At 33.5% G+C, this 26730-nt stretch overlaps 3 protein-coding genes across 3 annotated transcripts; 2 read left to right on the forward strand and 1 right to left on the reverse strand.

The window, feature by feature from the left end:
- The first annotated feature begins 1911 nt into the window (after positions 1-1911).
- Positions 1912-6021, forward strand: LOC137810544 (putative glucuronosyltransferase PGSIP8). The gene is made up of 5 exons (XM_068611882.1): positions 1912-2367; positions 4062-4320; positions 4543-4744; positions 4822-4969; positions 5172-6021. Exons 1-5 carry the CDS (start codon positions 2111-2113, stop codon positions 5713-5715), a joined length of 1410 nt encoding a protein of 469 aa, XP_068467983.1. The 5' UTR covers positions 1912-2110; the 3' UTR covers positions 5716-6021.
- Positions 6022-12819: 6798 nt separating this feature from the next.
- LOC137810545 (probable pectinesterase 68) lies at positions 12820-15345 on the forward strand. The gene is made up of 5 exons (XM_068611883.1): positions 12820-13298; positions 13411-13600; positions 13673-13879; positions 14436-14674; positions 15096-15345. The coding sequence occupies exons 1-5, from the start codon at positions 13024-13026 to the stop codon at positions 15250-15252; spliced, it is 1068 nt and encodes a 355-aa protein (XP_068467984.1). The 5' UTR covers positions 12820-13023; the 3' UTR covers positions 15253-15345.
- A 2608-nt stretch (positions 15346-17953) lies between these two features.
- On the reverse strand, positions 17954-25759 carry LOC137810547 (protein transport protein SEC16B homolog). The gene is made up of 13 exons (XM_068611884.1): positions 23551-25759; positions 23074-23394; positions 22536-22664; positions 22336-22458; positions 22029-22196; positions 21792-21917; positions 21578-21712; positions 20965-21092; positions 20784-20892; positions 20383-20700; positions 20145-20279; positions 19760-20058; positions 17954-18955 (listed from the first exon to the last, which is right to left on the reverse strand). Exons 1-13 carry the CDS (start codon positions 25321-25323, stop codon positions 18448-18450), a joined length of 4272 nt encoding a protein of 1423 aa, XP_068467985.1. The 5' UTR covers positions 25324-25759; the 3' UTR covers positions 17954-18447.
- Positions 25760-26730: the final 971 nt, after the last annotated feature.

Consider the following 26730-nt stretch of genomic DNA (forward strand, 5'->3'; position numbering starts at 1 on the left):
GCTCACAAGTCTCACAAAATCACTCATGCAGAATTTCTTTACTATTCAAATTCAGTGTGTCAATACGTGGAGAAAGGCACCTTTTATATAGGAAGGAGTGACTTGGAGGACAAGATGAGTGAGGGATAGAAAAGGAAGGGGAGAGGGGTTGTTTAGGGTGTTAACCATGGTCAAAACCGCACCTTAGGCATAACTTCTAGAAGTTAGGTTAAAAACACTAATTCTAGGTGCATGTGTCATGAAAAGTGGGTTTGGAACAAACCCATTTTGCTAAGTACACTCCTATTTATGTTATGTAAACATACTCTAACTTATTTTTCTATTTGGACCCGTAAAGTGAGTCCAACTTATTTACAAATATTTTATCTTGTAAGAAGACCAAAAGAAAGAACATTTGATGTTCTGGTTTATGCCCAATTCTTATTTTGCTGAGGTCTTTCTGACATTTGGTGGGACCTTGTCTTGGATGCTAATATTACTTATCAAAGTGTGAAGTGTCTCTTGTGTCCTTGATCATCTTCTTGACTATTTGGGTTGTATAAAAAATGGTACAAACATTGAAATTGGATCTTCAAGAGTACCTCATCCTAAGTGGTCAATTTTGATCTTTTTTACAATGCTTCAAATCCTATTTGAACCACAAAAAATTGTTTCTACCAGCCACACCTTTGTACCATATGACAAAAATAGTCTTAAGTTAATAAAATATTTTCAAATAATTATATTTAAACAATTTTTAAAATTTTTTCATTCATTTAGCCAGTCAACCTTTTGGCTATGAGTCTATGAACAATTCAGCGGATGGTATATTTATTTGAAGAGTGATATGTTTTGGTCGAGTAAAAGGTTGAATACAAAAGATATATGCGACTAGTGAGTTAGAGAGACATTTACATTTCTTTTTTTACTCATTTAAAAAAAAAATTATTTCCCCCCTCCACATCTAAATAGTTTTAGTTAAAGTCTTTTAAGATGTATTTCGAGATTCTTTTACTAGGGGTTCTATTTACAATTAATTTATTCGCTCAATGATTATTTATTAAAGGTGTTTACATGTGTTTAACGGATTTTTGGATGATTTCAATTTTATATTTTAATTGTTGGGTAAAATATATTTGATTTTCATAATAAACCATAAGCATATAGCAATAATAAATATATTCGACTCACAATAAGTTTTGACGGGAGGAACAAAAGATGAAAATAATTTTACAATTAGTTGTAGAACTAGACTTAGCCTACCTACCACTCAATCCATTCAGATTTACCTATCAACTCACCTTCAAAAAATTCATCTAATTGTAAAAATACGTTTAAATTAAAATTTTAGTTTTTTAATTTATTATGTATTTTTGTGAAAATTTGGAATTGATAAAAAAAATTGAAACCGGAAAACTTAATATTTGAAGATTGAGTCTGTTTAACTTTTCAATTCTTTAATTCGTTATATGTAAAAAAAATAAAATTATGGAGTTTTAATTTACATGTATTATTTTTACTAAATATATTAAATAATTGCTTTTAAAATATAGGTAGATCGATACTTATAAAGTTAACGTAGAAGAGAAATAAAGTTAACTCAAAACAAGCTATTTATTAGTAATTAATCTTTGAATAATATATATTTACATTATTAAGTTTGGATAATTTGTTTTACAAAATATTATAAGAAAAAAATATGTTAGTTTTTCAGAGATTAAGAAATGAATAATTTACATATGATATCATCTTACAAATAATTGGATATAAATGATTAAAAAAAGTGATTTCACGTTGTGAGAAGACTTGGAGTTTGTGTGTTTTTGGCGGAGGATTAGAAGAAAACGAATATTACACAGAAAGATTCCAAAATTAAAATATGTATTGGCATGTTACGTTACTAAAAACATGGCTGGTTATCTCGCGTGTTAAAGCAAAAACTCGTGAGTTGATTCGTTCTCAGTTACTGTGTACTGGTCTAGCTAGCAAACATTTAAAACCTGTTCTTTCTTCTGCCTCTGTTTCCTTGTCCACATTCGATCTTCTGCAAGCGCTCTCTCTCTCTCTCTCTCACACTCATAAAACCCTTGCTTCCTGCTACTTCCAACTCCACCACCAACTTTTCATAAAAATGGGTTGCAATGCAGCTTTTCTGAGATGGTCTACGATGATCTTCGTATTGGGGCTGGGGCTGTGCCGGTTGCCGTCCACCAAAGCGACGTCGTTTAGGAATGCCTACGCGACGATGATGTACGTCGGCACTCCCAGGGACTACGAGTTCTACGTCGCCGTTCGCGTCCTTCTGAAATCCCTTTCCAAACTTAACGTCCAAGCCGATCTCGTCGTCATTGCCTCCGTCGACGTCCCTCTCCGATGGATTCGAGCTTTGTCAGTCGCTTTCCTCTTTCCCTTTTTTAATTCTCAATAATAATATTCTTATATTTTCCATTTAATTATTTTTTTGCGGCGTAGATTACAATGCCTTTGCTTCGATTATGTTTATGTCACATTAATCTCCCTCTTTCCTATGTTTCCTTCCCATGAAGCTAAAGCCTGCTCAAATTTAGTCACCTTATTTGGGGGTTTTGGGAATATGCTTTAGCATAATCAAATTAATTTATTATTATTATTATCATTATTATCAATCCATAAATGGCCCACCACCTAGTGAAGCTTTAATAGAAGCCCTGTTCTGGTCCCAGCAAAGCCACCCTAGTTGAAACCAAGTTTACCCCTTTGGAAAAACTCTTTAATTTATTAACGTAAATAAGGATTATTTAATTCAGAAAATAGTATATATATTGATAATATAATATATATATATATATATATATACTTGTGAATTTTATAATAATTATTTAAGATATCATCATTTGAGTTAGCTGGCATAAAACATACTTTTACATTTTATATTATAAGAGAGAGTATTTAATTTAAGTTTGGGCATTTTTTTTGCGTACTGTTTCTAGCCGGTTTTGTTCCACCAAACAGTTACTGCTGTTATTATTGGTGGAAACATTACTATATTTTTTTTTCAGTTATCAAAATAAAATAACAGTGGAAGAAAGTGGAAAATGGTAAAAAATATAACGTGTAAAAAAAAAAGAAAAAAAAGTTGAATCTGTCTCATGTTTTAGTATAGGTTATTGACCACTTGACATGCCTACCAGTAAACGACCAGTCCCTCCACTTAAATATAGTTTGATCGCGTCAAGGGACAGTGGTGGGGGTTATGCAGGTGCTGTCTCGTTTCATAACTTTAGGTTCAACTAACTTCTTCTTCATGTTAAATCTTGTCAACAATATTGTTCCTAAATTATTCATTTATCGCGGTTATCCCGTCTGGATGTTTATTTCTCAAATTCCCTTTTAACTTATGCCTTTTCCCTTCAGCTTCCAATCAACAACATATTCGTCTGTTGTCTGTAATATACATAAATATGTCCAGACATGCTTTATATAGATTTCTAATGTGTTACATAATTATTAAGAAACTTACTTTTAATTTTGTTTCAATAAAAGATTTTTTTTTAAGGAATTCATAATTATATATATAATTTAAATTTAATTATTAAACATGATATTGAATGTTGTAATAGATGAAATAATATTTTTTATCCTTAGAATTGCATTGCTTGAATAAAGATATTTCTTAAGAAGTGTTAGATGAGACCTTTTCAATGGAAAAATTGCTTCAGTTATGCAAAGCAATTCTAGTTAGAGATACTCTAGTTTTTTCCCTCGGGAAGCAACGTCTCTTTGAATTATCTTCTAATAATTTTTTTTTGTAATTATTCAATTAAAATGAATAATAGTAATTTGCAACTACTTCATCATCTTATAACAGGCTCTGGTCCACCTTCTTTCGAAAAGTAGCCGTAGTTTTTGAATTTGGAACTTGAAAACAGTGGTTGTGTTGAGTCCCAGCTTAATTAGGTAAAACAGAGTTTGATGGGTTGAAGGAGGCAGTGAAATTGATGAGAGTAGGGCACATAGGTTTCCAAGTTTTGTTAGTGGGTGGGTACTGTTATGCATTTATTGGGTGGGGGAAATTAATAGGCAGCATGGGTTTTATTTATCAGTGAAGAGGAAGATGGTGCAAAAGTGGTTAGGGTGGAAAACATGGAGAATCCGTACAAGCATCAAGATAATTTTGACAAGAGATTTAAATTATCATTGAACAAACTGTATGCATGGAGCTTAGTGGACTATGACAGGGTTGTCATGCTGGACGCTGACAATCTCTTCCTTCAAAACACAGATGAGTTATTTCAATGTGGACAATTCTGTGCGGTCTTCATCAATCCTTGCGTCTTCCACACTGGCCTCTTCGTCTTGCAGGTAAACATTCCTCTTCTCTTTTCAGTTTTAACTTTCCTTTTCTAGGTTGGATTTTTTTTAATAATTGTTACTCGATTCTGTAAAATTGAGTTAGAATATTGAAGAACAATTTTCCATTGTAGTTGAAAATTTATATACTGACAATAAGAAGAAATAAAATTCCTTGGCCATCATAATTGAGCTCTGTGATAACTCATGGGTTCTAATATTTGATAATGGCAGCCGTCAACGGTGGTGTTGAAGGACATGGTTCATGAATTACAGAATGGGAGAGAAAACCCAGATGGTGCAGACCAGGGTTTTATAGCTAGCTACTTCCCGGAGTTGCTTGATAAGCCAATGTTTCATCCACCTCCAAATGGCACCAAGCTTCGTGGAACATATAGGCTTCCTTTAGGTTATCAGATGGACGCTTCATACTACTGTAAGTTAATCTTTCGGTATATATTTTGAACTAAACTTTTGAACGGCTTAGTGAAATCTATGTTTATTTTAATTCAGATCTTAAACTTCGATGGAGCGTGCCCTGTGGACCAAACAGTGTGATCACATTCCCAGGGGCACCGTGGTTGAAGCCATGGTATTGGTGGTCCTGGCCTGTCCTGCCATTAGGGCTCCAGTGGCATGAACAGCGTCGTCAAACTTTGGGGTAATCACTTTTAGTGCCCTCTGATTTCATTGAGTTTCTGATACAAAGTAGTCATTAAGGGATCTGTAATTGAAAAACAGGATTTTAGTAGCCTATTAATTTCTAATTTCTAATCATACCTTTTGTTTCTTGAGATAGATGTAGATGTTTATTTTCATGCAGTATGAAAGGTATTTCAAAATTTGAGGTATCATTGGTGTAGGTATGGTGCTGAGATGGCTGTGATACTAATCCAATCTGCAATATATCTGGGAGTAATAGCAATGACGCGTTTGGCAAGGCCAAGCTTCTCAAAGTTATGTTACAGGCGCTCTGATAAGAGCATCAACCTTGTCCATAACGGCCTCAAAATAGTAGCTTTGTGGTGCATCCTTGCTGCTTACGTAACACCATTCTTTATCATTCCTCACACGGTTCACCCTCTTCTGGGCTGGTTCCTTTATTTGCTTGGTGCTTTTGCACTATGCTCAATTGCAATAAATGTCTTTCTGCTACCAACATTACCAGTTTTGGTACCGTGGTTTGGAATTGTAGGGACCCTTATGGTCATGGCATTTCCTTGGTATCCTGATGGGGTAGTGAGAGCTCTGATCGTTTTTGTTTATGCCTTCTGTTCTGCACCGTTTTTGTGGGCATCTATGGTGAGGACAGTGGCAAGTCTTCAGTCATCTCTAGAAAGAGAAGCTTTTCTGCCTGCAAGATTGGTAGAATCATCGCCAAATTCATGGTTTAACAAGTTATATTGAGTTGTCCAGTTGGACACAATACAATGCTGGGACGAAGAAGCACGTTCTTGGCAAGATCAGCAAAAACTGAAGGGAGCACGATACATTAGTAGAAGATGTGACGGGCTAATTTATTAGAGTTAAAATCATCAGTTAAATGAATGAGTTCAAGATTCACCTCTAGATGGGTAAATCTTTAATCATGTATATTGGTTGATATATATTTGTGTAATATGAAAAAAAAGAGTATAATTGCTATATTCTCATAAAATTTTCAAACTAAATAATGTAATTTCTTTTAATTTATGTTATCAATTTTCAAATTAAGCTCGTAATTAATAATATAGTATGATAGCATAATACACAATTCACTTTGTTGCTAAAATGATATTGTTTTAATTTAAATAGAAATTGTACAATATTGTTTGGGTCAGTTTAAATTGTTTTAATGTTAGTGTTAAAAATTTCATATCGATTTAGAAATAGGGATATTTCATAATGGGTGCAAATTTCATTTTATAAGCGGTTTTTATAAATTTGAGTTAAACTCAAAGTTCAACTTTTAAGATAGTATTAAAATTATTTAAAGTCTATCCTACGATAGTTTATTAAGTCTATTGTATTACTTCATTCACTCATTATGAGATCACTATCGTATCATTTGTCCTGTCTAAGTCGAAAGGTTGAAAAACCAATAATAAGAATGAAAATTAAATATAAATGAATAAATAATTAAATAGTGAAATATTGTAGCAAAGCCTAATAAATAGTCCAAAACATGAGTAGTGTGTTTGATAAATATTAGGCACAAAGAGTAAAAGCCCAATAAGACTTAAGACCCAGTAAGAAAATATTATAAATAAGTGACCAACTCAAAAGGTAAGTAGAGTTAATTTTATCTAATAATTAACTGAAATTGATTCTAACTTTATTATTGGAGTCTCTTACAAGTACACACACCTACTCGAAAGTTGATACCGAGATGAAAAACCGATAGTTTCAGTTAATCAAATCCAACGAGTTAGAGTCCACAAATTATACCAAAACTCAAACTCAAATCAAATGAATAATAAAGCCGAAAGACGAACCCAAGATAGAAGTCCATCTATGTGCACAACTTCTATTCCAACAATATTCATACTCACGTCTTCTTCAAAGATATATTTGGGGAAACTGATATCATAAATATGTTTTGGAAAATGAAATCATTTTTTTATAAATTGAAATTATTTATGAATAAATTCATTTATAACTTTTTACATATTATTTAAATTTTTATCTAAATTAATTTTAGTTTATAAACATATGTAAAACAAACCTTTAACCTCTTCGTATAGATATGTATAATGCAAAAAAAATAGAGACCACAACTTACTCGTTTTCAATATGATATGATGTTACCAAAACCCATGTAAAGAAATGCACTGGCTGATCTTATCTGTATACTCTTACGAGAAAGGGATCTTGCTCTCTAAAGATAAAAGAGTGGTATTTTTTACAAGTTAAGTTTCACCAAATTGTTAACGAAGAGAAGAGAAGACTCGGTTACAAAAGATTTTTAGACTAAAATATTAAAAACACAATTAGATAAAAAAAATTAACTATTTAATATTTATTATTCAATCAATTATAATTAATTAATATTAATATATATATATATATTAATTGAATATATTTAATTTTAAGATATTTACAAATATATGCATTATTAAATTTTATATATAAGCCATTTGTTCTAGATAACAAATGCAAATCACTCGAGTGATTACTCTGTAGAACTAAGCAGAAGACCACCGCGGTTCTCTCCTTACGTTGTGTTTGCTTCAACAGTTTTTTTTCACATTTATGTACATGGGCAAATGCCAACAAATTTATCAAAATGGTTCAGTTTTTTTTTACATTTATGTAAATGGGCATATGCCAATAAAAAATGTGAAAGTTGTCAATGATGGAATGAACATTAATTAAATTTATTAATTCTTGTATTTTTATTTTTTAATTAAAGTTTTTAACTGAATTGACAACTTCAGTTTAAATAAAATTGGATATGAGATTGACAATTTCTCTCTCAATTAAAGTTGTCAATTCCGTTGTCAAGTTCAGTTAATTTTTTTTTTTAAAAGAAATGACAATTAATATTTTTAAAAGTAAAAATATATAGTTAAAAAATTTATTTTAATTATAATATCAAATTTTAATTTTTGTTTTATTTAAAAAAATGATATATAAAGTTGAAGAATTAAAATTACTTTTTTTTACAATAATTTTAAATAAATTGGGTTAAAAATGAGTTGTGTGATAAATTAAAAATATTTACTATTTTTTAAATATTGTTAAGTTAAAAATACACTTATAAAAATGTGATATGATTTATGTATGAATTTTTAGATTATATAATATATGAAAGTATAAATTATATAATATGTAAAAAGTAATAATATACATGTATTTATGTAAAATAAATATATTAAAAATAAATGAAAATATTGAATAGAAGTCATTAAAAGAAGATGATATTAAAATATTTGATGAGAACAACATTACAAATGATGATTCTAGTGTCTAAATGGACAATTTTTTCTATTATGACCTTCATTGTGACAGTAATAACATTTGGCTTGTTTTGACTTCCACATGTCCATCTGCATTTTAAAAGAAATAAAATTACCTTATACATACACATATATGATAAGCAAGAATATATTACCTTGACGATTTTGTTTGAACTTTACACTAGAAGGAGAAAATAATGTGTACAAACTTTCTCCTCGATTTTTTTACTTGGATACAGGAATTAAGACAAGAAAAAGTGTAGAACAAAGGATGAATGCATTTGTGTACAAGACTCCATTGTTGTTCCATTATATAGCAAATGTTGTGTCTGAATTAAATATAATTTTAACATAATCATTAAAATTTGTATTGAGAAGTCAAATCCTCAGCAATCTCTGTGACATTTGTGTATTTAAAACCATAACGCGTGTATAGAAAACCATCATGCCACGCTACACTTTGTTTCATTTATTTTTTTCCAATTTCATAACAAAGAAGTTGTCTTCACACCATTGACAACTTGGGAAAAAGTTGCATTCACCATTGACAACTTTTATTCAAAGTTTCCTTCATGGTTGACAACTTTGCATAGGCACAAAATGAAAAAGTTTCTCACACTATTGACAATTTCAATTGCAAGTGCAGCAGCAGCTTGATTTTCTCACAAGCAATGACAATTTAGAATCACACTCAGACGTTAATGACAATTAACATTTCAAGTCTATCCCTAGCACTCAAATATGCTAAGTATTGATGTTTAGGTCAAAACCCTAAAAATACCTCTCGGTCAGATTTAAGATTCTCAATTTGTCACGGAAAGTTAAAAGTAAAACAACAATACCAATAATCAATCAAGAACTGAATATTAATATATAAGATATCACCTCAATACATAAGAGTTTGAACAGATTACTCCCAATCCCAAATGGTAGAATTAGCCACGCATGTCGGGTCTTCTTCTCAAGTTGAATCGTTTCAACAACAATCTTTTCGTCCGCCAAGTGTTCAACCGATCCAGTTGTTCAGATGATTATGTGTAAAAAAAAACTACTGAGATAATCGCTTATCCATGTCTCTTAATAGATTATGTGATTGTGAGTTGTATTTCACCTTCCTAACTTATTTTTATTTTATTGTTTGTGCTTTTTTTGTTGTGTTATTATTATAACAAATTATTTCACAATTAATATTATTATTTAATTCAATATAAATTATGATCATAATTATATTTTATAAAATAATGAATATTATATTTATTTATATGAATTTTACAATTTAAATTTTTTACATACATTCATAATTGTCCACTTAAATTTTTTTACAAATATGAAAAATTGGAACTTGTTTTTTAATACAAACACAATTATCATTTTAATAAATTTTTATTTTCTTACAAATTGACATAATTCCAACACAGTTTAAAAAATAATGTTTTAATTAAAAAAAAATCTGCAAATAAATAAATTATATTTTAAAATTATGTTTATATGAATATGATTTTGTGTATTATTTTTATGACAATTTTTCATGTTCCGACAATGTTAATTAACTCATCATTATTTTGAAAATATTAATTCAACGTTACAATAATTGACAAAATTTTGGTTAACTCAAATATAGTAAAAAATGTCTCATGTTTGATTATTTATAAATGTTTAGTTACAAAGATAAATTTATAAACTCACATTTAACACCTTTAAAAAAATTAAAATTTTTCTCATAACTATCACATTTAATCACAAACTTCACTCAACTTCCATTACACATCCATTCTAACATATCACAATCCAAATACACTAACTTTTTTCACACTTTTCTTTCAAATCTCCATATATTCACTCTCTCAAATTCCCACGCATCTTCTTAACAAACACAACATTAATCTGCGTTTGCATCCAAAGATAAATTTGTGAAAACAAGGAATAACAAAGATTTCAAAAATCAATAAATAAAAATAAAAAATGAGGCACCGAAATTCGTGTACTCTTTCTTCGAAATGAAGCGAGGGAGAAATATTATATTTTAATATATTATATGGTTGATCATATATATGTTTACATTTTTATATTAAATATATTTTTTATTTTTTATTATTAATTCATTAATATTTATATTTATATTATAATAAAATAAATATAATTAATCATATAATATAATATAAATAATGATTATTATTTTTAATTAAAAATATTAATAATAAATTTAAAAATTATAAATAATGAAAAGTACAATTTTAATCACACCTATCATATAGTACTCATAAATTTTGATAAACCTTCCTTCCTTTTTCATTCTATTTACCTTAATTCAAACAACATCTTTTTTAAAAAAATTGGAGAAAGCATTGTGTTCTTGCCGGTGGCTCGAGCTTCTTTGTGTGTATCTTCTTACGGTGGAACGCTCTTCCTCGATCTCAATTCTCCTATGTGATGTTACCTGCAATCACAGAGACAAATGGCGCGCTCGTGGCCATTTGCACTCCGACGCTCAAGTCAGTACTGGTGGCAGAAAACACCGTGCTCCTCCGTAGCGGAACAAGACTAGATCTGTGTTCTTGGAGGTGCGTAACTGAATGTGTAACCGAATTCTCTCAAGTGCTCAAGTGCCTAAAGTTTACCAAATGACTGAATATTTGAAAAACGTACCTTGTGTTGTTTCTCACTTAACCTTATATACCTTTGCTAGTGTTAATGCCACGTGGCAGCTCTGACTTGTGCTTTGACTTGAGCTTACTCACGAGCGCACCTCATAGCGTTGTATCTCATACTTAGAGAAATCTCAGCGTGTGAGGTTGCTCTTGCGGAGTGCTAGCGCGCCCAGGGGTGACTATGTGGGGCCAACCGACGCACCCGTACCTGAGTCACTTTCCTTGGGAGTCCCCTGAAACGCCCACGTACCCTGCATGTAGATGCACCTCTGGGGCGTGGCCTCTCAAAGGTCATATCTGGTCCAAAGGGCATTAACGGTGGTGCATTCTGCCGCATCCCTACACCTCATGTGTGGATACGTTGTGGACTGGGGCTCTTTCTGCTTGTACTGAAGATGTGGTTTTAAATCCACCTTTTTTGGCTATGTTCTTTATCTAACATAGCGCGTCGCCTCCTCCTATGTCGCCACCCCCTCCACGGTCTTTCCTACCTGTGGGTATCAGGAGGTGGCGCCATCCAAGCCAAAACACGCTCTTGCGGCAATCTGGTCACCCCCTTGAAGTGGGGCGACGCCTCCTTCCTGGCGACGCTTCAACCAAGCGACGCCCCATCCTAGCGACGCTTCAACCAAGCGTCGCCCTATCTTGGCGACGCTTCAACCAGGCGACGCCCCATCCTAGCGACGCTTCAACCAAGCGTCGCCCTATCTTGGCGACGCTTCAACCAGGCGACGCCCCATCCTGATGACGCCTTAACTAGGCGAGACCCAAAACGGTCAACACGTTGACTTCCTCTTGGAGTCCCGGATGGATCCTACCAAGAGTTGACTTTGGTCAACGCCCGATGATGGTCGGTACACATTGTAACTTTAAAAATTATTTTTTTTTATACTCCATCAACCACATAATAATCTATTTTAAGAATAATATGGTTATTAAAAGAATAAAACTTTATGTTTATAAAAGATAAATAAAAAATATAAAGTAGCAGTAAAATTTTATTCTCAAAATATGATATCCATGTTATTTTTACGCATCATTACGAACCACTTTTTTCAAGTTTGGGAAAATATTGTCTCATTCCCCTCACTCTCGTGTTGTGTTGTGAGTGACGTAATTGGAACAGAAGAGTGGGTTGGGGCCCCAACGTTCAAAAATGTGGTGGGCTCTGGTGGGGCCCGCTTGTCTGCGACTAGAACGAGCCAAAGTGCAAAAAATATTATTTAATCCATGCCTGGACCATCCTCTGTTATCATAACATTTCGTATCATCCCCATCAAAATCAAAATGACCGTTTGATATACATGGTGGTGAACCAGTGACACGGACACAAAAGATAAGACACACTCTATTCAGAAAATTAGTACTTGAAATGGACAAATGGATCCTATGAATGGAACCTACCATAAAAAATAGGATTATGTGCATTTTATGACATACTATTCGTAATCAATGAACGGAATAAATAAAATTAACTTTTGCAATCAATTGTATCGTCAGTGCATGCAACTACAACATCCCACCATTGACTTTTTCAAACTTTAATGGTAATGAAACACTAATTGAGTGAGTATTAAAAGAAGAAAGGAATAACATCATAAAAAGGGAATGCTAATTTCAATCAAAACAGTAACCACTTCAATACTCCATATCTCTATCAATGCACTTCATTACTATTAATCATGACCAATTATTGAACACAAGAGACATGCTACAACCTAGGTGGTATCTTACTTAGAGATACTAAGACAAAAGGATGAGGACTAAGTAGTTTTAGAGCACGAAATTGTCTGCATTACCGCAATGTCTACCAATCAAATTTCCAAAACCATGTACTCCCACTAAAAATGACCGTTGGAAACACAATGCTCTTCTCCTTCTCTTTCTCAAAAACATATATAATATACATAAAAAAAAAAACCTGTAACCCCAAGCACAACACACCCAAATAACCTCTCTAACTATAAAATATAACAGGTGCCTCTCTCTCTTTTTTCTTGCGTTTTGCTTCCAAATTGCGCAGTGCAACAATATCTGAAGACTTCCCATACAAATATAAAAACACTTGTCTCCGCTGTTTCTTCAACATTCTGTTTCTCTTCGCCTTCGATGCCACAGTCTACCATCTAATGGCTTCCCTTTTAGTAGTGCTCCTGGTCTTCTTCACCTGTATATTCCATGCAACAACAGTGACGTCTACAACATACCACGACCGTACCTTCAAGACATTCTCTTCCGCCAACGCCTCCAACAACCACCAGTGGGTCGGACCCATCGGTCACCGTAAAATCACGGTTGACATTAACGGCGGTGGCCACTACCGGTCCGTTCAAGACGCCGTCAATGCCGTCCCCGACAACAACCGAAGGAATATCCTCATTCAAATCAACGCCGGATGCTACAAGTATATATATATATATATATTAAACAGATTTCATTCATTATTATAAGTAATTATAGAGTAATGATAATTAGTACGTTTTATTTGATTTTGTTTTGTTTTGGTTATGGTGCAGAGAAAAGGTGGTGGTGCCCGTGACGAAGCCGTACATAACGTTTGAGGGCGCGGGTAAAGAAGTTACGGTGATAGAATGGCATGATCGAGCAAGTGACCCCGGTCCCAGTGGACAGCAACTGCGTACTTACAGAACCGCTTCCGTTACTGTTTTTGCCCCCTATTTTTCTGCCAGAAACATAAGCTTCAAGGTAACTTTACTGCAACTTTTTACTCTAATGGAAAAAGAGAGAAAATATAAAAGCTTTTGATGATGCGTGCAGAACACGGCGCCTGCGCCAATGCCGGGGATGCAGGGATGGCAAGCGGTGGCGTTTCGCATATCCGGCGACAAGGCATACTTCTCCGGCTGCGGCTTCTACGGCGCACAGGACACACTTTGTGACGATGCTGGCCGACATTACTTCAAGGAATGCTACATTGAAGGATCCATCGATTTCATCTTTGGCAATGGCAGGTCCATGTACAAGGTACTCTATTCATCATTACCCCTATCAATTTTTGTTTTATATTTAGGCTTTATTTTCTCTGCAGAAAGAGAATATAAACAAAGAGAAAATACAAAACAGTGAAGATAAAAGTAACATACATAAAGTGAACTTTTATTAAAAGTAACATTCAATGTTTTTTTTTTCAAATAAAGATTATCCATGGGCACTGGTTAAGAAACCGAGTACACTTTTTTCTCAATGCAATTTCAAGAATGATTTTTAACTAATATTTGTTAGGAAGGTTTCTATAATGTTGTTGATTATTGACATGGAAAAGAATACTGATATTCTGTTGTAAAGTTGATTATATATTTTTCTATGGGTGGCTAGAAAAAGGAAACAAGCTTTTGTGTCCATTAAACCTTTGTGACAGCAAACTTAGGATTGAGTTGGAGAGATCCAAAAAGTGGAGATTGGATTGGACCACACCACACCATCATGTGATATGTATTAAAGTATTTATACATTATATTAAGGTATTTGTGAAAGTGAACAAAAGTAAGAGGGTATTGGGTTGATATGGTTGATCTATCAGGATTGCTGGCTACACTCAATAGCAACGAGGTTTGGGTCGATAGCAGCCCACGACAGGAAGCAGAAGGAGGAGAAGACAGGGTTTGCATTCGTAGGATGCAGGGTGACAGGTACAGGTCCACTGTACGTGGGACGAGCAATGGGACAGTACTCTAGAATCGTCTACTCCTACACATATTTCGATGACATTGTTGCACATGGTGGTTGGGATGATTGGGACCATGCCAACAATAAGAACAAGTAACTCTTCTAATCTCATCAACTGTTTTAGAGATACATAGAGAGGTAGCAGAATGTTCCTTCCATGGAGTTATTTATTTCAGCTTAGTGGAATCTTATTCTGAGAAGCTATCCATGTGATAGATGCAGAAAAACAATATACACTAAATGCTGTGGTTTTCAAAGTATAAAATTTTTCTGTTACAACATAAACCAATTCTTCATGATGGACTTTCCAATTTCAAGGATGAAAATGCATCATGGAATTTGCTTATGCAGGAACAAAACCCATATATCTGTTGAGAGACTAAATTCCTGAAACAAAACATTGCTTTGGTGAACATATCTCACAATGTTACTTTGTGAAGTTATTTTTTGGTAGAAGAACAATAAAACATGATGGTATCTCTTTTGTGACGGTGACTGGATTTTACAATTATAGGACTGTGTTCTTCGGAGTGTACAAGTGTTGGGGAGCAGGAGCAGAGGCTGTGCGTGGGGTCTCACTGGCACGAGACTTGGATTTTGAGACGGCTCATCCATTTATCAGAAAGAGTTTCGTCAATGGCAGACACTGGATCGCACCATCTGATGCTTAATCATCACATCACTTTTTTACGGCTTACATTAAAATTTACTTTTCACATTCATTCATTCATTTGTTTTTCTCAATAAAGAAATTCATTTATTCCCTTTTGGTTCAGTCCTTAATAACTCAAGAAATTTACTGAACAAAACACGTGCCATATTATACTTTAACTCCTAACAAAAAAAATGCATTTTTTAAAGAGAAAATACATTCACATAATAGACAGCTTGAGCACACTAAATTAATTAAAAATAAAACTTACTCTAAAAAAAGTATAGTTTTTTTTCGATTAGAATTCAATTCTACCTAACAATATGCACAATTAAAATGTTTAAGATTACTTGACATAAATTAATCAAAACTCCAATTATGATCAAAGAACAATATAAAATATCACATATCAAACTACATCTTGCATATAAGCTTTCCTTTTTAGTCTATATACTCCAAAGTTAATTACTTTAGTCCTTATACATATTATTTTAATTTGTTTAGTTTTTATACGTATTTAATTGTAACGTTCCTCGTTTGAGTAAATTTCTGCATAAATATTTCTAAAAAAATTAAAATAATGAAAATTAAATAAATTTATTTTATCTATAAGTTAAAATTAACTTATATATAAATTTAAAAGATATAGTTTTTTAAAAATGTATTAAAGAACTTTATAAATTCATTTTATATAAACTAATTTTAATTTATCAATATTTTTTTTTATCTAAAAATTACTTGTAAAAAGGTTTAATCAAATAAACTCTATTTTTTTATTCTCTAAATTCATGGGAATGATACGTATAATATATTATTCTTAAATGTATAAAACTTAAAAGGTAAAATTTGTAATTTAAGGGAATTTAAGCTAGTGGTAGTAGCATATATATAGGATGCAATTTAAATCCAATCTAAATCTAAATAATTAAACTTGAATTAAATCTAAATTCATATTTTAAATAGATTACATTAGATTATTTTAATCCAAATCTAAATAATTAGATTGGATTTTAAATTAAAAATTAAATTAAAAAAAATAATTTGGATATTTATAAATTAGTTTCGTATCAATTTTAAAATTAATTACTACAAAATAATTTTAAAATATTATATTTTTTTATAAGAAAAACTTTTCAAAAGAAAATTTGTTGGAGTTTTATTTCATAAAATGTGGAAATAATCAATAATTTAAAAATAAATTAGTTTTTTTTTTATATCTTTTACATGCTTTTTATAAAGCTAGGTACACTGTTTTGGTATGCATCATGAACCTGAATGCATGTGTCACTTCCTAATAAGAATGAGTAAATGATATATTTATTAAGAGTTTAGTGGTGTTGAAAAGATTATGTAAAACCAATCTGAATGTAATCCAATACTTTATTTGGTCGGAAAAAAAAGAAAGAGAATAATTAGATTGAAATTAAATTCAAATTCATATTTTTTTAAGAGTTAATTTGAGAATTTATTGAATGAAAATCCAAACATTTGGATTATACTTTAAATCCCAATTCACATTTTCTAAAATTAAATATTTTTGAATATTTATAAATCCGTTTGGTACTAACTATTAACCTAAAATAAGTCAAAATTAATATATAATTTAATAATAATATTTTTTTAAAAGTTTGCTGGATTTTATTTTTTCACAATATGTATAATGAATTAACAATCTAAAAAAAAGCAGTTTTTTATAGTTGGTACATGTTCGTGGTAAAACTAAGTAATTGGTACAACTTGGATGTGAGTGTACATCACTCATAATAAGAGCAAATGAGATAATACATAAAATTTTAATATTGAAATATGAAGATAAAGAGATATCAATTACTATATTTTAATTAAAAAAAATACAAAATAAGGTGTATTTTAGTTAGATAAGACTAATAGTTTTTCTGTAGATTTTTCTTTTAAAAAACAATATCACTTATTAACTTATTAAGATTTGGAAAAAGAAAATCTAAAATAAAAATATTTTCATTTTAGCATTATCTCATTGTGGCACTAAATCAAACGATTGCAACACGTGATTTTATGTAAAAATGAGTATAGGACTTCAATAATATGCATGTATATATATACGAGTATAATTTTACTTTTACTGGTATCTATTTTGTTAATCTTCATGTTGCTAATAATCAAAAATTAAATTACGTCAAATCACAGTCTTTTACACCTTCAATTAACATTTATTTAAACAGATTATTTTTATTTATCGATGCATGAGTTTTAGACAAAAAAATATTTCACACTAAATATCGTTACTTTTTAATTTTATCATGTCATTATTTATTATAAATTTTAATAATAATTTTAAATAAACATTATTGATCAATAAAATTTTTATTATTTAATTGAAATTACTTTAGAAAACAATCAAATTAAAAAAAAATATGATTTTAAAATTAATATTAAATCAATTTATAAATATCCAAATTATTTTCGTCTAAAAATATAGATTTAAATTTCAATCCAATTATCTGAATTTAAATTTATACAAGTCTAAACTAAATCTTTATAAAAAAATATGAATTTAAATTTAGCTCTAATCCAAATTATTTGGATCTATAATGAATTAAATAAGTTGAATGTTAAAAGCAGATTTAATTTTATGGAATTTTCTGTCACCGATGTTTGAACTTTGAAAAGGAATAATGGGCGAAAGGGTGGAGAGTGATTTATTAAATTAATATAATTTAATAAGTGATGATAGAAAGAAATAAAATAGAAGAAAAATATATTTGACAATTCCATACACTATTCTTTTATGTTGAGGTAATATTTCCTCGTGAGGCGTTTCCTTGTTTGTTTAATAAAATGAACAAATGAGTTGTACTACTCGACTAAGCAGGTGGTCCTATCCATTGTTGTAGCACACCAGTTCCATAATCCTCAGACGGTGTCCACTGCCAACTCCCGTGGCATTTAAAACAAAAGAAAAGAAAAAGAAAATCTACTCTACACTCGAGTCCACCACATTTAATCATACATCACCAGGTTGGGAGTTGGGAGTTTGGGACATAAAAAAATACTGAAAAGAGGACAGGGTACATATCTGTTGTTATTGGCTGATCTGTTTCTGTTTCTGTTTCTGTTTCTGTGAACCCCACCTGATGTGTACCATTGTTCCGTTCATCCTGAGATGCAGGGAAGTCCCAACTGTTCTGATCTCATGATCAAAAACAAAAATTATATTTACAGCTTCAACATCTGCTCAAAGTTCAACCTCGTGAAGATCTTCTCCATAGCTGCTACTTCTAGCAGGTGTGTGCATTGAAGATTCATCAGGCATAAATCTTGACGCTTCCAAAGGCCTAATATTGCCACTATTTGGAGGGCTATATGAATTATTAAGACCCCCACTCCATGAGGCTGCTCGGCGTGAATGAGCAAAATGAGAGTTACTTCCTTCTGTCGCTCCCTGGTTTGGGATGTTACCCAAGCTGGGAAACCTTTGCATGGTCATGGCCGTTGACGATACATGTGCTGGGTCTTGGTATGACCACTCATTTGTAGCAGATGTTGAAAGATCTACATTTGTTGCACTAACTTCTTGATTGCTTTCTGATATCGCCTCCATTGCCTGCTCATTTGACGATGGTGCAGGACCAGGAACGAAAAACTTCGCATTGGCAGCAAGAGCCGGTTTAACAGATGGAACAGAAGGGGATTGAAACAGGTTTGCAGAGTTTCCCCCACCTTGGTTGAAGGTGTCAACATACCTGTATAGTCCATTAAGCATTTTCATCAATATTATGCCTTTCAAATCTTGTCAACGAATAAGAAAATTTTCCGTGTTTCTGGAAACCGAGCTAGCTGCAAAAGAATTGCAAGAACCCATAGGTTCTTCCTCAATTTAAATTTTATAATCTAACAGGGAACCAATGGAATGGGAGTTCGACATTACAATGCTTAGGAGCCAAGACACGAGTTACAAGGGATTGAAACCACCACCAATCCAAAATCAGACAATAGGTTTATGGATCTTCTTCTTTATGTGTTACTCAATTTTTTCATTTCTATTCTATATGAGACCTAGATTATTCTTAACAATTTCCTAACAATCTCTCCTTAAGTGAGTCCCTTCCATATAGATACACTCCCCTCGAGTAGAAGCCTTTTTAACCACGAGTATTTCATTAGTGATCCTTACTTGTACTCCCATTCATCATAACAGGACATACTTGCTTGAAACCTCCGTCAGCAAAAATTTCCATAAGTGACCATATTAAACTCGCTTGAGCTGGTCATCAAAAACAAACTATCGGACTCTGATACCACTGTTGGGTCTTTCGAAAGGGGATTCACCAGGAGATTCAACAAACAATGAGCATGAACCAAATCAATACAAGAGATTGACACCACATTCAAACCAAAACCTTATGAAAATGGGGTTTGTATTCCTAGGGTTGTTGAACTTTCTCATTTTTACTTAATGTGGGACTTAGACTCATACTTGTATTCTTAATAAAACAAGCCCTACTCTTAATTATAAATATAAATAATCTAGTAGACAAAAAGATTACCTTGACCGAACACCCATACGACCCCGGGCAGAGAATTGATTTGAGCTGGGTGGTATTGGTGGCATCCCTGGACTAAGTTCAGGGCTGGATATTCTTGTGTTTGACCCCTCCAAAGGAGGTGAACTTTCAGTCTTCAATGCAGATTTCAAGTTGTATTCAGTTGACCCATTCTGAAAAGCAGCAGTTGTTGGTGGTGGTGGAGGCAGTGCAGCTTCTTCAGCTGGAAGTGCTGCACCTTCCTCCACCCATCTCTTCAGTTTCTCATCATAATAGAACTTGTTTTTCTCACCCAATTTAGCCTACATGAGATTAAAATAAGAACCATTAGAGAACTCACGTCAAAGCACTGTTGCAATTAAAAAGAAAATGAAACAACTAATCACACCTGCCGACCAGGGCGAGGTTTCAAAACTAGCCCAACTGTCTTTTGCAAAAGTTGTGATCCAAAGCCAAAGCGGGAAAAGCGGGAAGTACCCCCTGATGCCTGTGCTTTCCCTTGTGCATCAGGTGAGGTCATTTCCTTAAAAACATCAACCAGAACTTCTCGATCAAAACTCTAAATAACAGAAAACATGCAGAGGAAGATGGAAATCAACAGTACACCTTTAACAGTACTCACACACCTGTCTAGGGATTCTACCAATATCTGGCTCAGAAACACTTCTATTAGGCTTTGGCATTCTATTATTGTCAGCTGTCCAGTCACTGATAGGTTCCATGGAAGCAGATGGAACTAAGGATGACACAGCCATTGTGGATTGACTGGAGGATACTCTGGGTGCCATATGTTGGTAATGTTGTTCACTTCCATGAAAAGTTCCTTGAGATGATGATGGAGCAGGTGGAGGCAAACCTCCAACAACTCGATGAGCAGTGCTATCAAAAAAGTTGAGCAGTTTTCCTACTAATTTTCCAGGAGCCATATTTGCAGCATATCCACCCTGAAACATTTATTGATAAACAAGATGGTTACTGATCATTATCAACACTAACAAAATGAAGATTTTATATAAAGGACAAGTACCTGTTGGTGAGTTCTAATCCTCTCCTCAAGAGATGATGCTAATTGTTTCCACGTTTCTAATTCTGGAGCACGGCCAGTTTTCAAGGATTTCAGTAGCGCTTGGCAGTACCTGAAATCAAATAACAATAATAAGAGATCATATAAAAGGTAATGGCAATTAAATAATGTTACACGAACTTACTTCAATGAGTCTGAAACCTTCCCCACTTCAGCTAGCATATACGCATATATAAGCTTATACGGCTGAAATGGATGCAGAGTAAACTGAGAGTTTCCAAGCACTTTTGAATATTCATACAACTCGGTCCTCTGTCCAAGTACAAATCAGGCAAGATTAGTTTGAGTTATTGAATAAACACATCATGTAACATACTGGATCATACTGAACATGTTCTTTTTAGAAAGTAACAGATCCTGAGAAGGAACAAGTAACACACAGACGGATTATTTAAGAAGCTTACAAAACAAAAGCCTGAATAAGAAAAATAAAATTATTTTATTCAAAGAACAAATCAAGAAAGAAGAAAAATCAGAAAAGGCAGATTCAATCTTTTAAGCATCTAGATAAATATAGTACATATGAAACAGCCTCATCTGAGTCTACCCGAATTCTAGAACTATAACAATTGGTAACCACAAAATCTCTGAGATGAAGACAGAGTTTTGGGTAGATGGACGGACACAGCAATGACAGCATACAGAAAATTGTGAGGAAAGGACTCAAAAATGTACATTAATAAAAAGCCAAATTTTGTGGAAGATGCAACTTAAGAACTAGAGAGATTTCAAATTACCTGGATAGCCTCTGGAGTAGCATATGTTCGAGGAGATTTCCAGTGGTCTGCTCCTATTAGACAGAGTCTTGCACTATCTGAGTATGACTCAAAGTTTGCTTCAGCAACTAAATAGCAGATGTGTGCAGCAGTAATCTAAAATGAGAATCTTAAATGAGAACCAGAGAGGAAAACTGTAACAAGCCTTAAAAAAATGAAAGATTGAGAACTGTACCTCACTTCTTTCCTTCCACAAGCAATCACCCAGGTGAATAATTACAAGTTCATCACCTTTGGTTCTGTTTGCAGTTATTACAGCCAGATTCTCCTCCCACTCGTCAAGCATACCATTAGACCCAACCTGAATGCCAAATCAACAAAAAGTTGAGTTCCAAACAAAATAGAAACTGATAACCTCTGAAACTATTGAACCAATGAAACAATACATGTGGATTTGTTCAATTAGGATTACCTGTGCTGACACCTGACCCATGTTAGAAGCACCAGGATGCCCATTAATTGAGGAATCAGTAGAGAATACTTCAGCTGGTTGACCAGCAATTAGAAGGCATAATGTGCGCAAAGGTGACCCTGCCACCAGCTGGCGAAGCGCCATTTGCTTCACTGTATCAACATAGAACTGCAACACAAATATGGACAAAATTCATCCCCCGACAAAAGCAGTACAAGAACAAAACTGTAAGACCCCAAAGGCACTCTCTAACCCAGGCATGAAATATCAGCAGAGTATTGAACAGTCTGAAAATTTGAGATCTGACCTGATCACCAAGTTGTGAGGCAAGAACAAGTGCTGGTCCCCACAATTGTCCTTCTTGCGCACATTGTAAAGCCTCCTTCTTTCTCCCAGAGACAAGAAGATTTTGAACCTCAAGAGCCATTGCCTATATCAAAATCAAAATCAGCAAAGGAGGTACAAAACAATCTGGGAGTGGAAATGGGTCAGGAGTCAAATACAAACCCTCATTTGTCCTTCAGAGGCCAAATTTTGCAAGCAATGGCTTGGTGTCCCATATTGAGGGAACTCTGTGCCACTCATCTTGGAAGAAGCAAAAAGTTTTGCAACTGCAGATTCAGGAGTATCATTTTCCTGTATCAAAGCCAAACCCCAAATGGTTACATAATTAGCAAGTGGTGGATTACATGAGGAATATCATTCAGGCAATAATATGACTGAGAATCACAGGTTATCCGGGGAATAATAAGAAAGCCAACGGTGGTTTTAGCCAAAGAAAAGAGGATAGAGGCCCACAGCTATTGGCAAAGCAATTACGAATTATAATGTCATAAACCACTCCAAACAGAAGTGATTCAAAAACAGAGAAATAAAGGACAATAACCGTCTGCATCATGATAGAAACAATGCAGAATAGTGAACATCTAACATCTCCTAAAGATGAATGGTACGGCACTAAACAGAACGTCCCTCATAAAGTTATAGCATGACAATGTTTACGTAAAGGGGGAAAAGAAACTGAATAACTACAGAAGTAACTTACTTTTAGTAGGGTGTCCGTCCCAAAAGGCGAACGTAGCTTTCCATAATGTTGACAAGCTATTTTAAGCAAGGAAAGAAGGAGTCTCAATCTTTCACCTTTCTTATAATCCAAGTCAGGTGATTCAAAATGTGCAATCCTCTCATCCAACCATTTGTACAGTTCCTTACTTCCAACACTTCCACCAACCAATGGACCTGGGAAAGATTGCTGGCTCAGAGCACGAAAATAATCACTGGTACCATTTCCGATGCTCAAAGAATCCATACTTCCCGTGACAACTTCTATCAAGTTCAACACAGAAACAGAACCTTGTACAGAATCCTTCAAATATAAATGAATATACTGAGTTAATCGCTTTGATAAATTACTCACAGGAATGTAGAGAATAAATAGGAAACATTATTGATCAACCTCGAAGTTTTTCAAAAACCACATAAAGCATAACATCAAAACTAAAAAGAGGGATCAAGAATTAACCTGGCTTCCGTATGATGAGCTCAAAAGATTACGATCTTTCATTATGATGAGTTTTCCCCCAAATCCAAAAGTTACCAGAGCATGAGCAGGACGTCCGGCTGATGATCTCCCAACATCAGGGGCATGTGAAAACTGATGCCCTCCCTGAATTGATTGCGGAGAGTAACTAAAGGGCTTTTTATTTTCAGTAAAATCATTTGAAAAAACATTTTGTTCACCAAACTTAGTGCTTGAATAATTAAACTGTTGACCAGTGTCCCCACTTGGGCCAAAGCTTCGTGGTTCAAAAGTTCCATTAGCCAAACCGTGATTGTGGTTTACTTTATTGTACAGTGTAACTGATCCAAAAGAACTAGAGGTATGTTGTTGATCTTTGTTCTCAGAAAAACTTGGACCATATGAATGATGAATTTGTTGGTTGCCACCAGAACTTATTTTATCCCCTCTTGAAGCAGTCCCAGTTGTGTACATCTCAAAACCCTGCTTATGGTTAGTGGCATACGAACCACTCCAGCTGCCATCTACAGCCTGGCTATCAAAGCTCTGCGGTACATACTTATCAGCTTGGCCGTATTCACCATACAAACTATTATCATTTGGCAAGAAAGTACTGGTAGAAGCATGTCCATTTTCTTGTCCAAGACCAGAAGGCTGGACGGTTGAATTGTAAGTTTCCAATGAACGCCATTCTTGGGCAATGGTGTCATAATACCAACCAGGATACTGAGGATCAAAAACCATATGCTCTGGATACCCACTGTTCCCTTGTGAAACCTGACTCCAGCTAGATACATTTTCAGTTCTGCCAGTTTCAGCTAAAGTTCCACCAATAGATTGAGCAGTTTGCTGCATGTAAGAGATCTCTGTTTTTCCAGCAGAAGCAGCAGTCCAATCTGCAGCTGTATTGGCTTCGGAGCTTTGCTGAGTAGTGGCGGTTGCACTATACCCATCAATTTGATACCATTGTCCACTGTTGTGGTCATATTTCCAGCCAGGATAAAGATCCTCGCAGTACTGGCTACTACTCAGATCTTGTCCATTTGTGTGATCATCTGAAGATGCAACATAATTTTGATCATTTTGATATTGTACATGATTAACTGAAGCATTTAAACCATCACCTTGCCTGTTTGTGTGGCTTTCTAAAGATTCATAACCTTCACCCTCCTGATATTGCACATAATTACCTGAGGAATTTAAGCCAACATTTTGAACTTCATTACCTGGCTTCGCCTGACTACTTAAATTATCATATACGTTCCCTTGAAAATTACCAGACTGATCTCCCAACTCACTGAAAAAGTCAGAATACGAACCAAACCCATCACCTCCATTCAAATCAGCATGAAAAGAATTCCAACCCACCTCCTTAACCCCAGAACTACCGACTTTATCACTTGTGCCAACAGCTGAAGCAGACGTATCTTCCGATCTCACCCCAACCCCATCATGACTGGGATCCACGTTACTATCAAATCCAACTGAAGTAGAAGAGGGTACAGAATTCCCCTCCTGTTCAAGTCTCACATCGGATTCCGCAGTACCCAACTCCCCTTTGACTTCAACCCCACTCTCACCAACATAAGAATTCTCAGATACAGTAGTGGCATCGACATCACTGATTCCCAGATTTGCAAATGCATTAGCCTCATCCGAATCATCACCCCCTTCATCATGGCCAGAATTAACAGGCTCCATGTCATCCTCAACCAGTTTATCAAAGAAATCCTCATCCGTCTGATCCTCCAAGTGAAATGGAGGATTCGAAGCCATCGACCAAAAACCCTAACCCTTCACAGATTACCCTCGATCCCAAAAAAACACGCTCAATCAACCTCAGATTTCGCCTCTCACAACTCCTAACCTCAGCGTCAAGCTAAACCTCGAGATCCAGAACAAAAAATCTCGAAGCTACTGCTCCCTTGAAAGCTGAACCTCGAGTACAAGGTGCAATAACCAAAGCAGAAAACAAGATCTGGGAATTCTGAAACGCACGCAATCCAATGACCAGAAAGCAATGAAAACGTACCGGGAAACTGCAAAAACCTAAGAGCCTTAATTCAACAATACAACTCCGCGATCCCTTTTGTCAATCTTGCAGACAACCATGTAGAGAGTATTTGGAGAGAGGAAAAGCCCTCGATTTCGCAATTCCCACTCACCACCAAGAACACAATACAACTATGTTTTTTTCAGTTTTAGATTATTTATTTTTTATATATGATAAACAGTTTATAATCTATTCTGTAATAAAAAAAAAATATTTGTCTACTTGACAAACTTTTACGACGGTAGCAAGAGATTAGGCAACCGTTTTAAAAAACGTCATAGCTCAAAATTTATCCAGTAAAAATAGTTATTTGATTTATATACACAATTAGAAAAAAAGACACTGTATAGTATTTAAAAATAAAATTATCAATAATAGTTACATGGAAAATAATAATAATCCATAATATGATATCTTTTTTATTTTTTATTTTCAAAAATACTTAATAGTAAAATAAACATATGAAATGAGAGAATAATATATAATATATTATTTTTACTTGAGTTATTTTATTCACCTCGTGTCTCGTCGTCCTTTTTTTATTTCCACGTAGTTTTTTTTAAATATAAATTTAAACAAATAATAACTTCGATAATTTATAAAAAAATGTTAGTGACAAATTGTTGTGTACCGTTGTTGAAAAAGAAGATGATGACAAAAAGTGACATGAAAAATGTGCAAATCTAACCTCCACGTACTATTTTGTCACTTCACCTGTTGCTTGAAGGAGAAGGAGGGTGTGGTAGAGTCAAAGGCCCTTCTCACATGCTATATATATTATCCAAAGGTATAATCATCAAAAAAATCAAAATTTCCCAACATGAGTTTCCCAGCTAAAATGTATGAAATTTTATGCAACAAGTATATAAATATATATATAAAAAAAATATTTAAATTAAATTTAAAACTTTAAGATACTTGTCATACCAATGATATAGTTTTAAAATAAAATAAAATAAAAAATCATCTCCCTAAGAATTTCAGTATATATTCGTTGTATTTTCCTAGAAAAAATTATTAAAAAAATAGTTTTATCAAAATTAATTAATTATTATATTAAATAAATTAAATATTATTTAATAATTGATAGTTATATCTTGATAATTAATTTAGAAATTAATTTATAGATA

This window comes from Phaseolus vulgaris, chromosome 2 (genome assembly GCF_000499845.2).
Source record: "Phaseolus vulgaris cultivar G19833 chromosome 2, P. vulgaris v2.0, whole genome shotgun sequence".
NCBI classification, from domain to species: domain Eukaryota; kingdom Viridiplantae; phylum Streptophyta; class Magnoliopsida; order Fabales; family Fabaceae; genus Phaseolus; species Phaseolus vulgaris.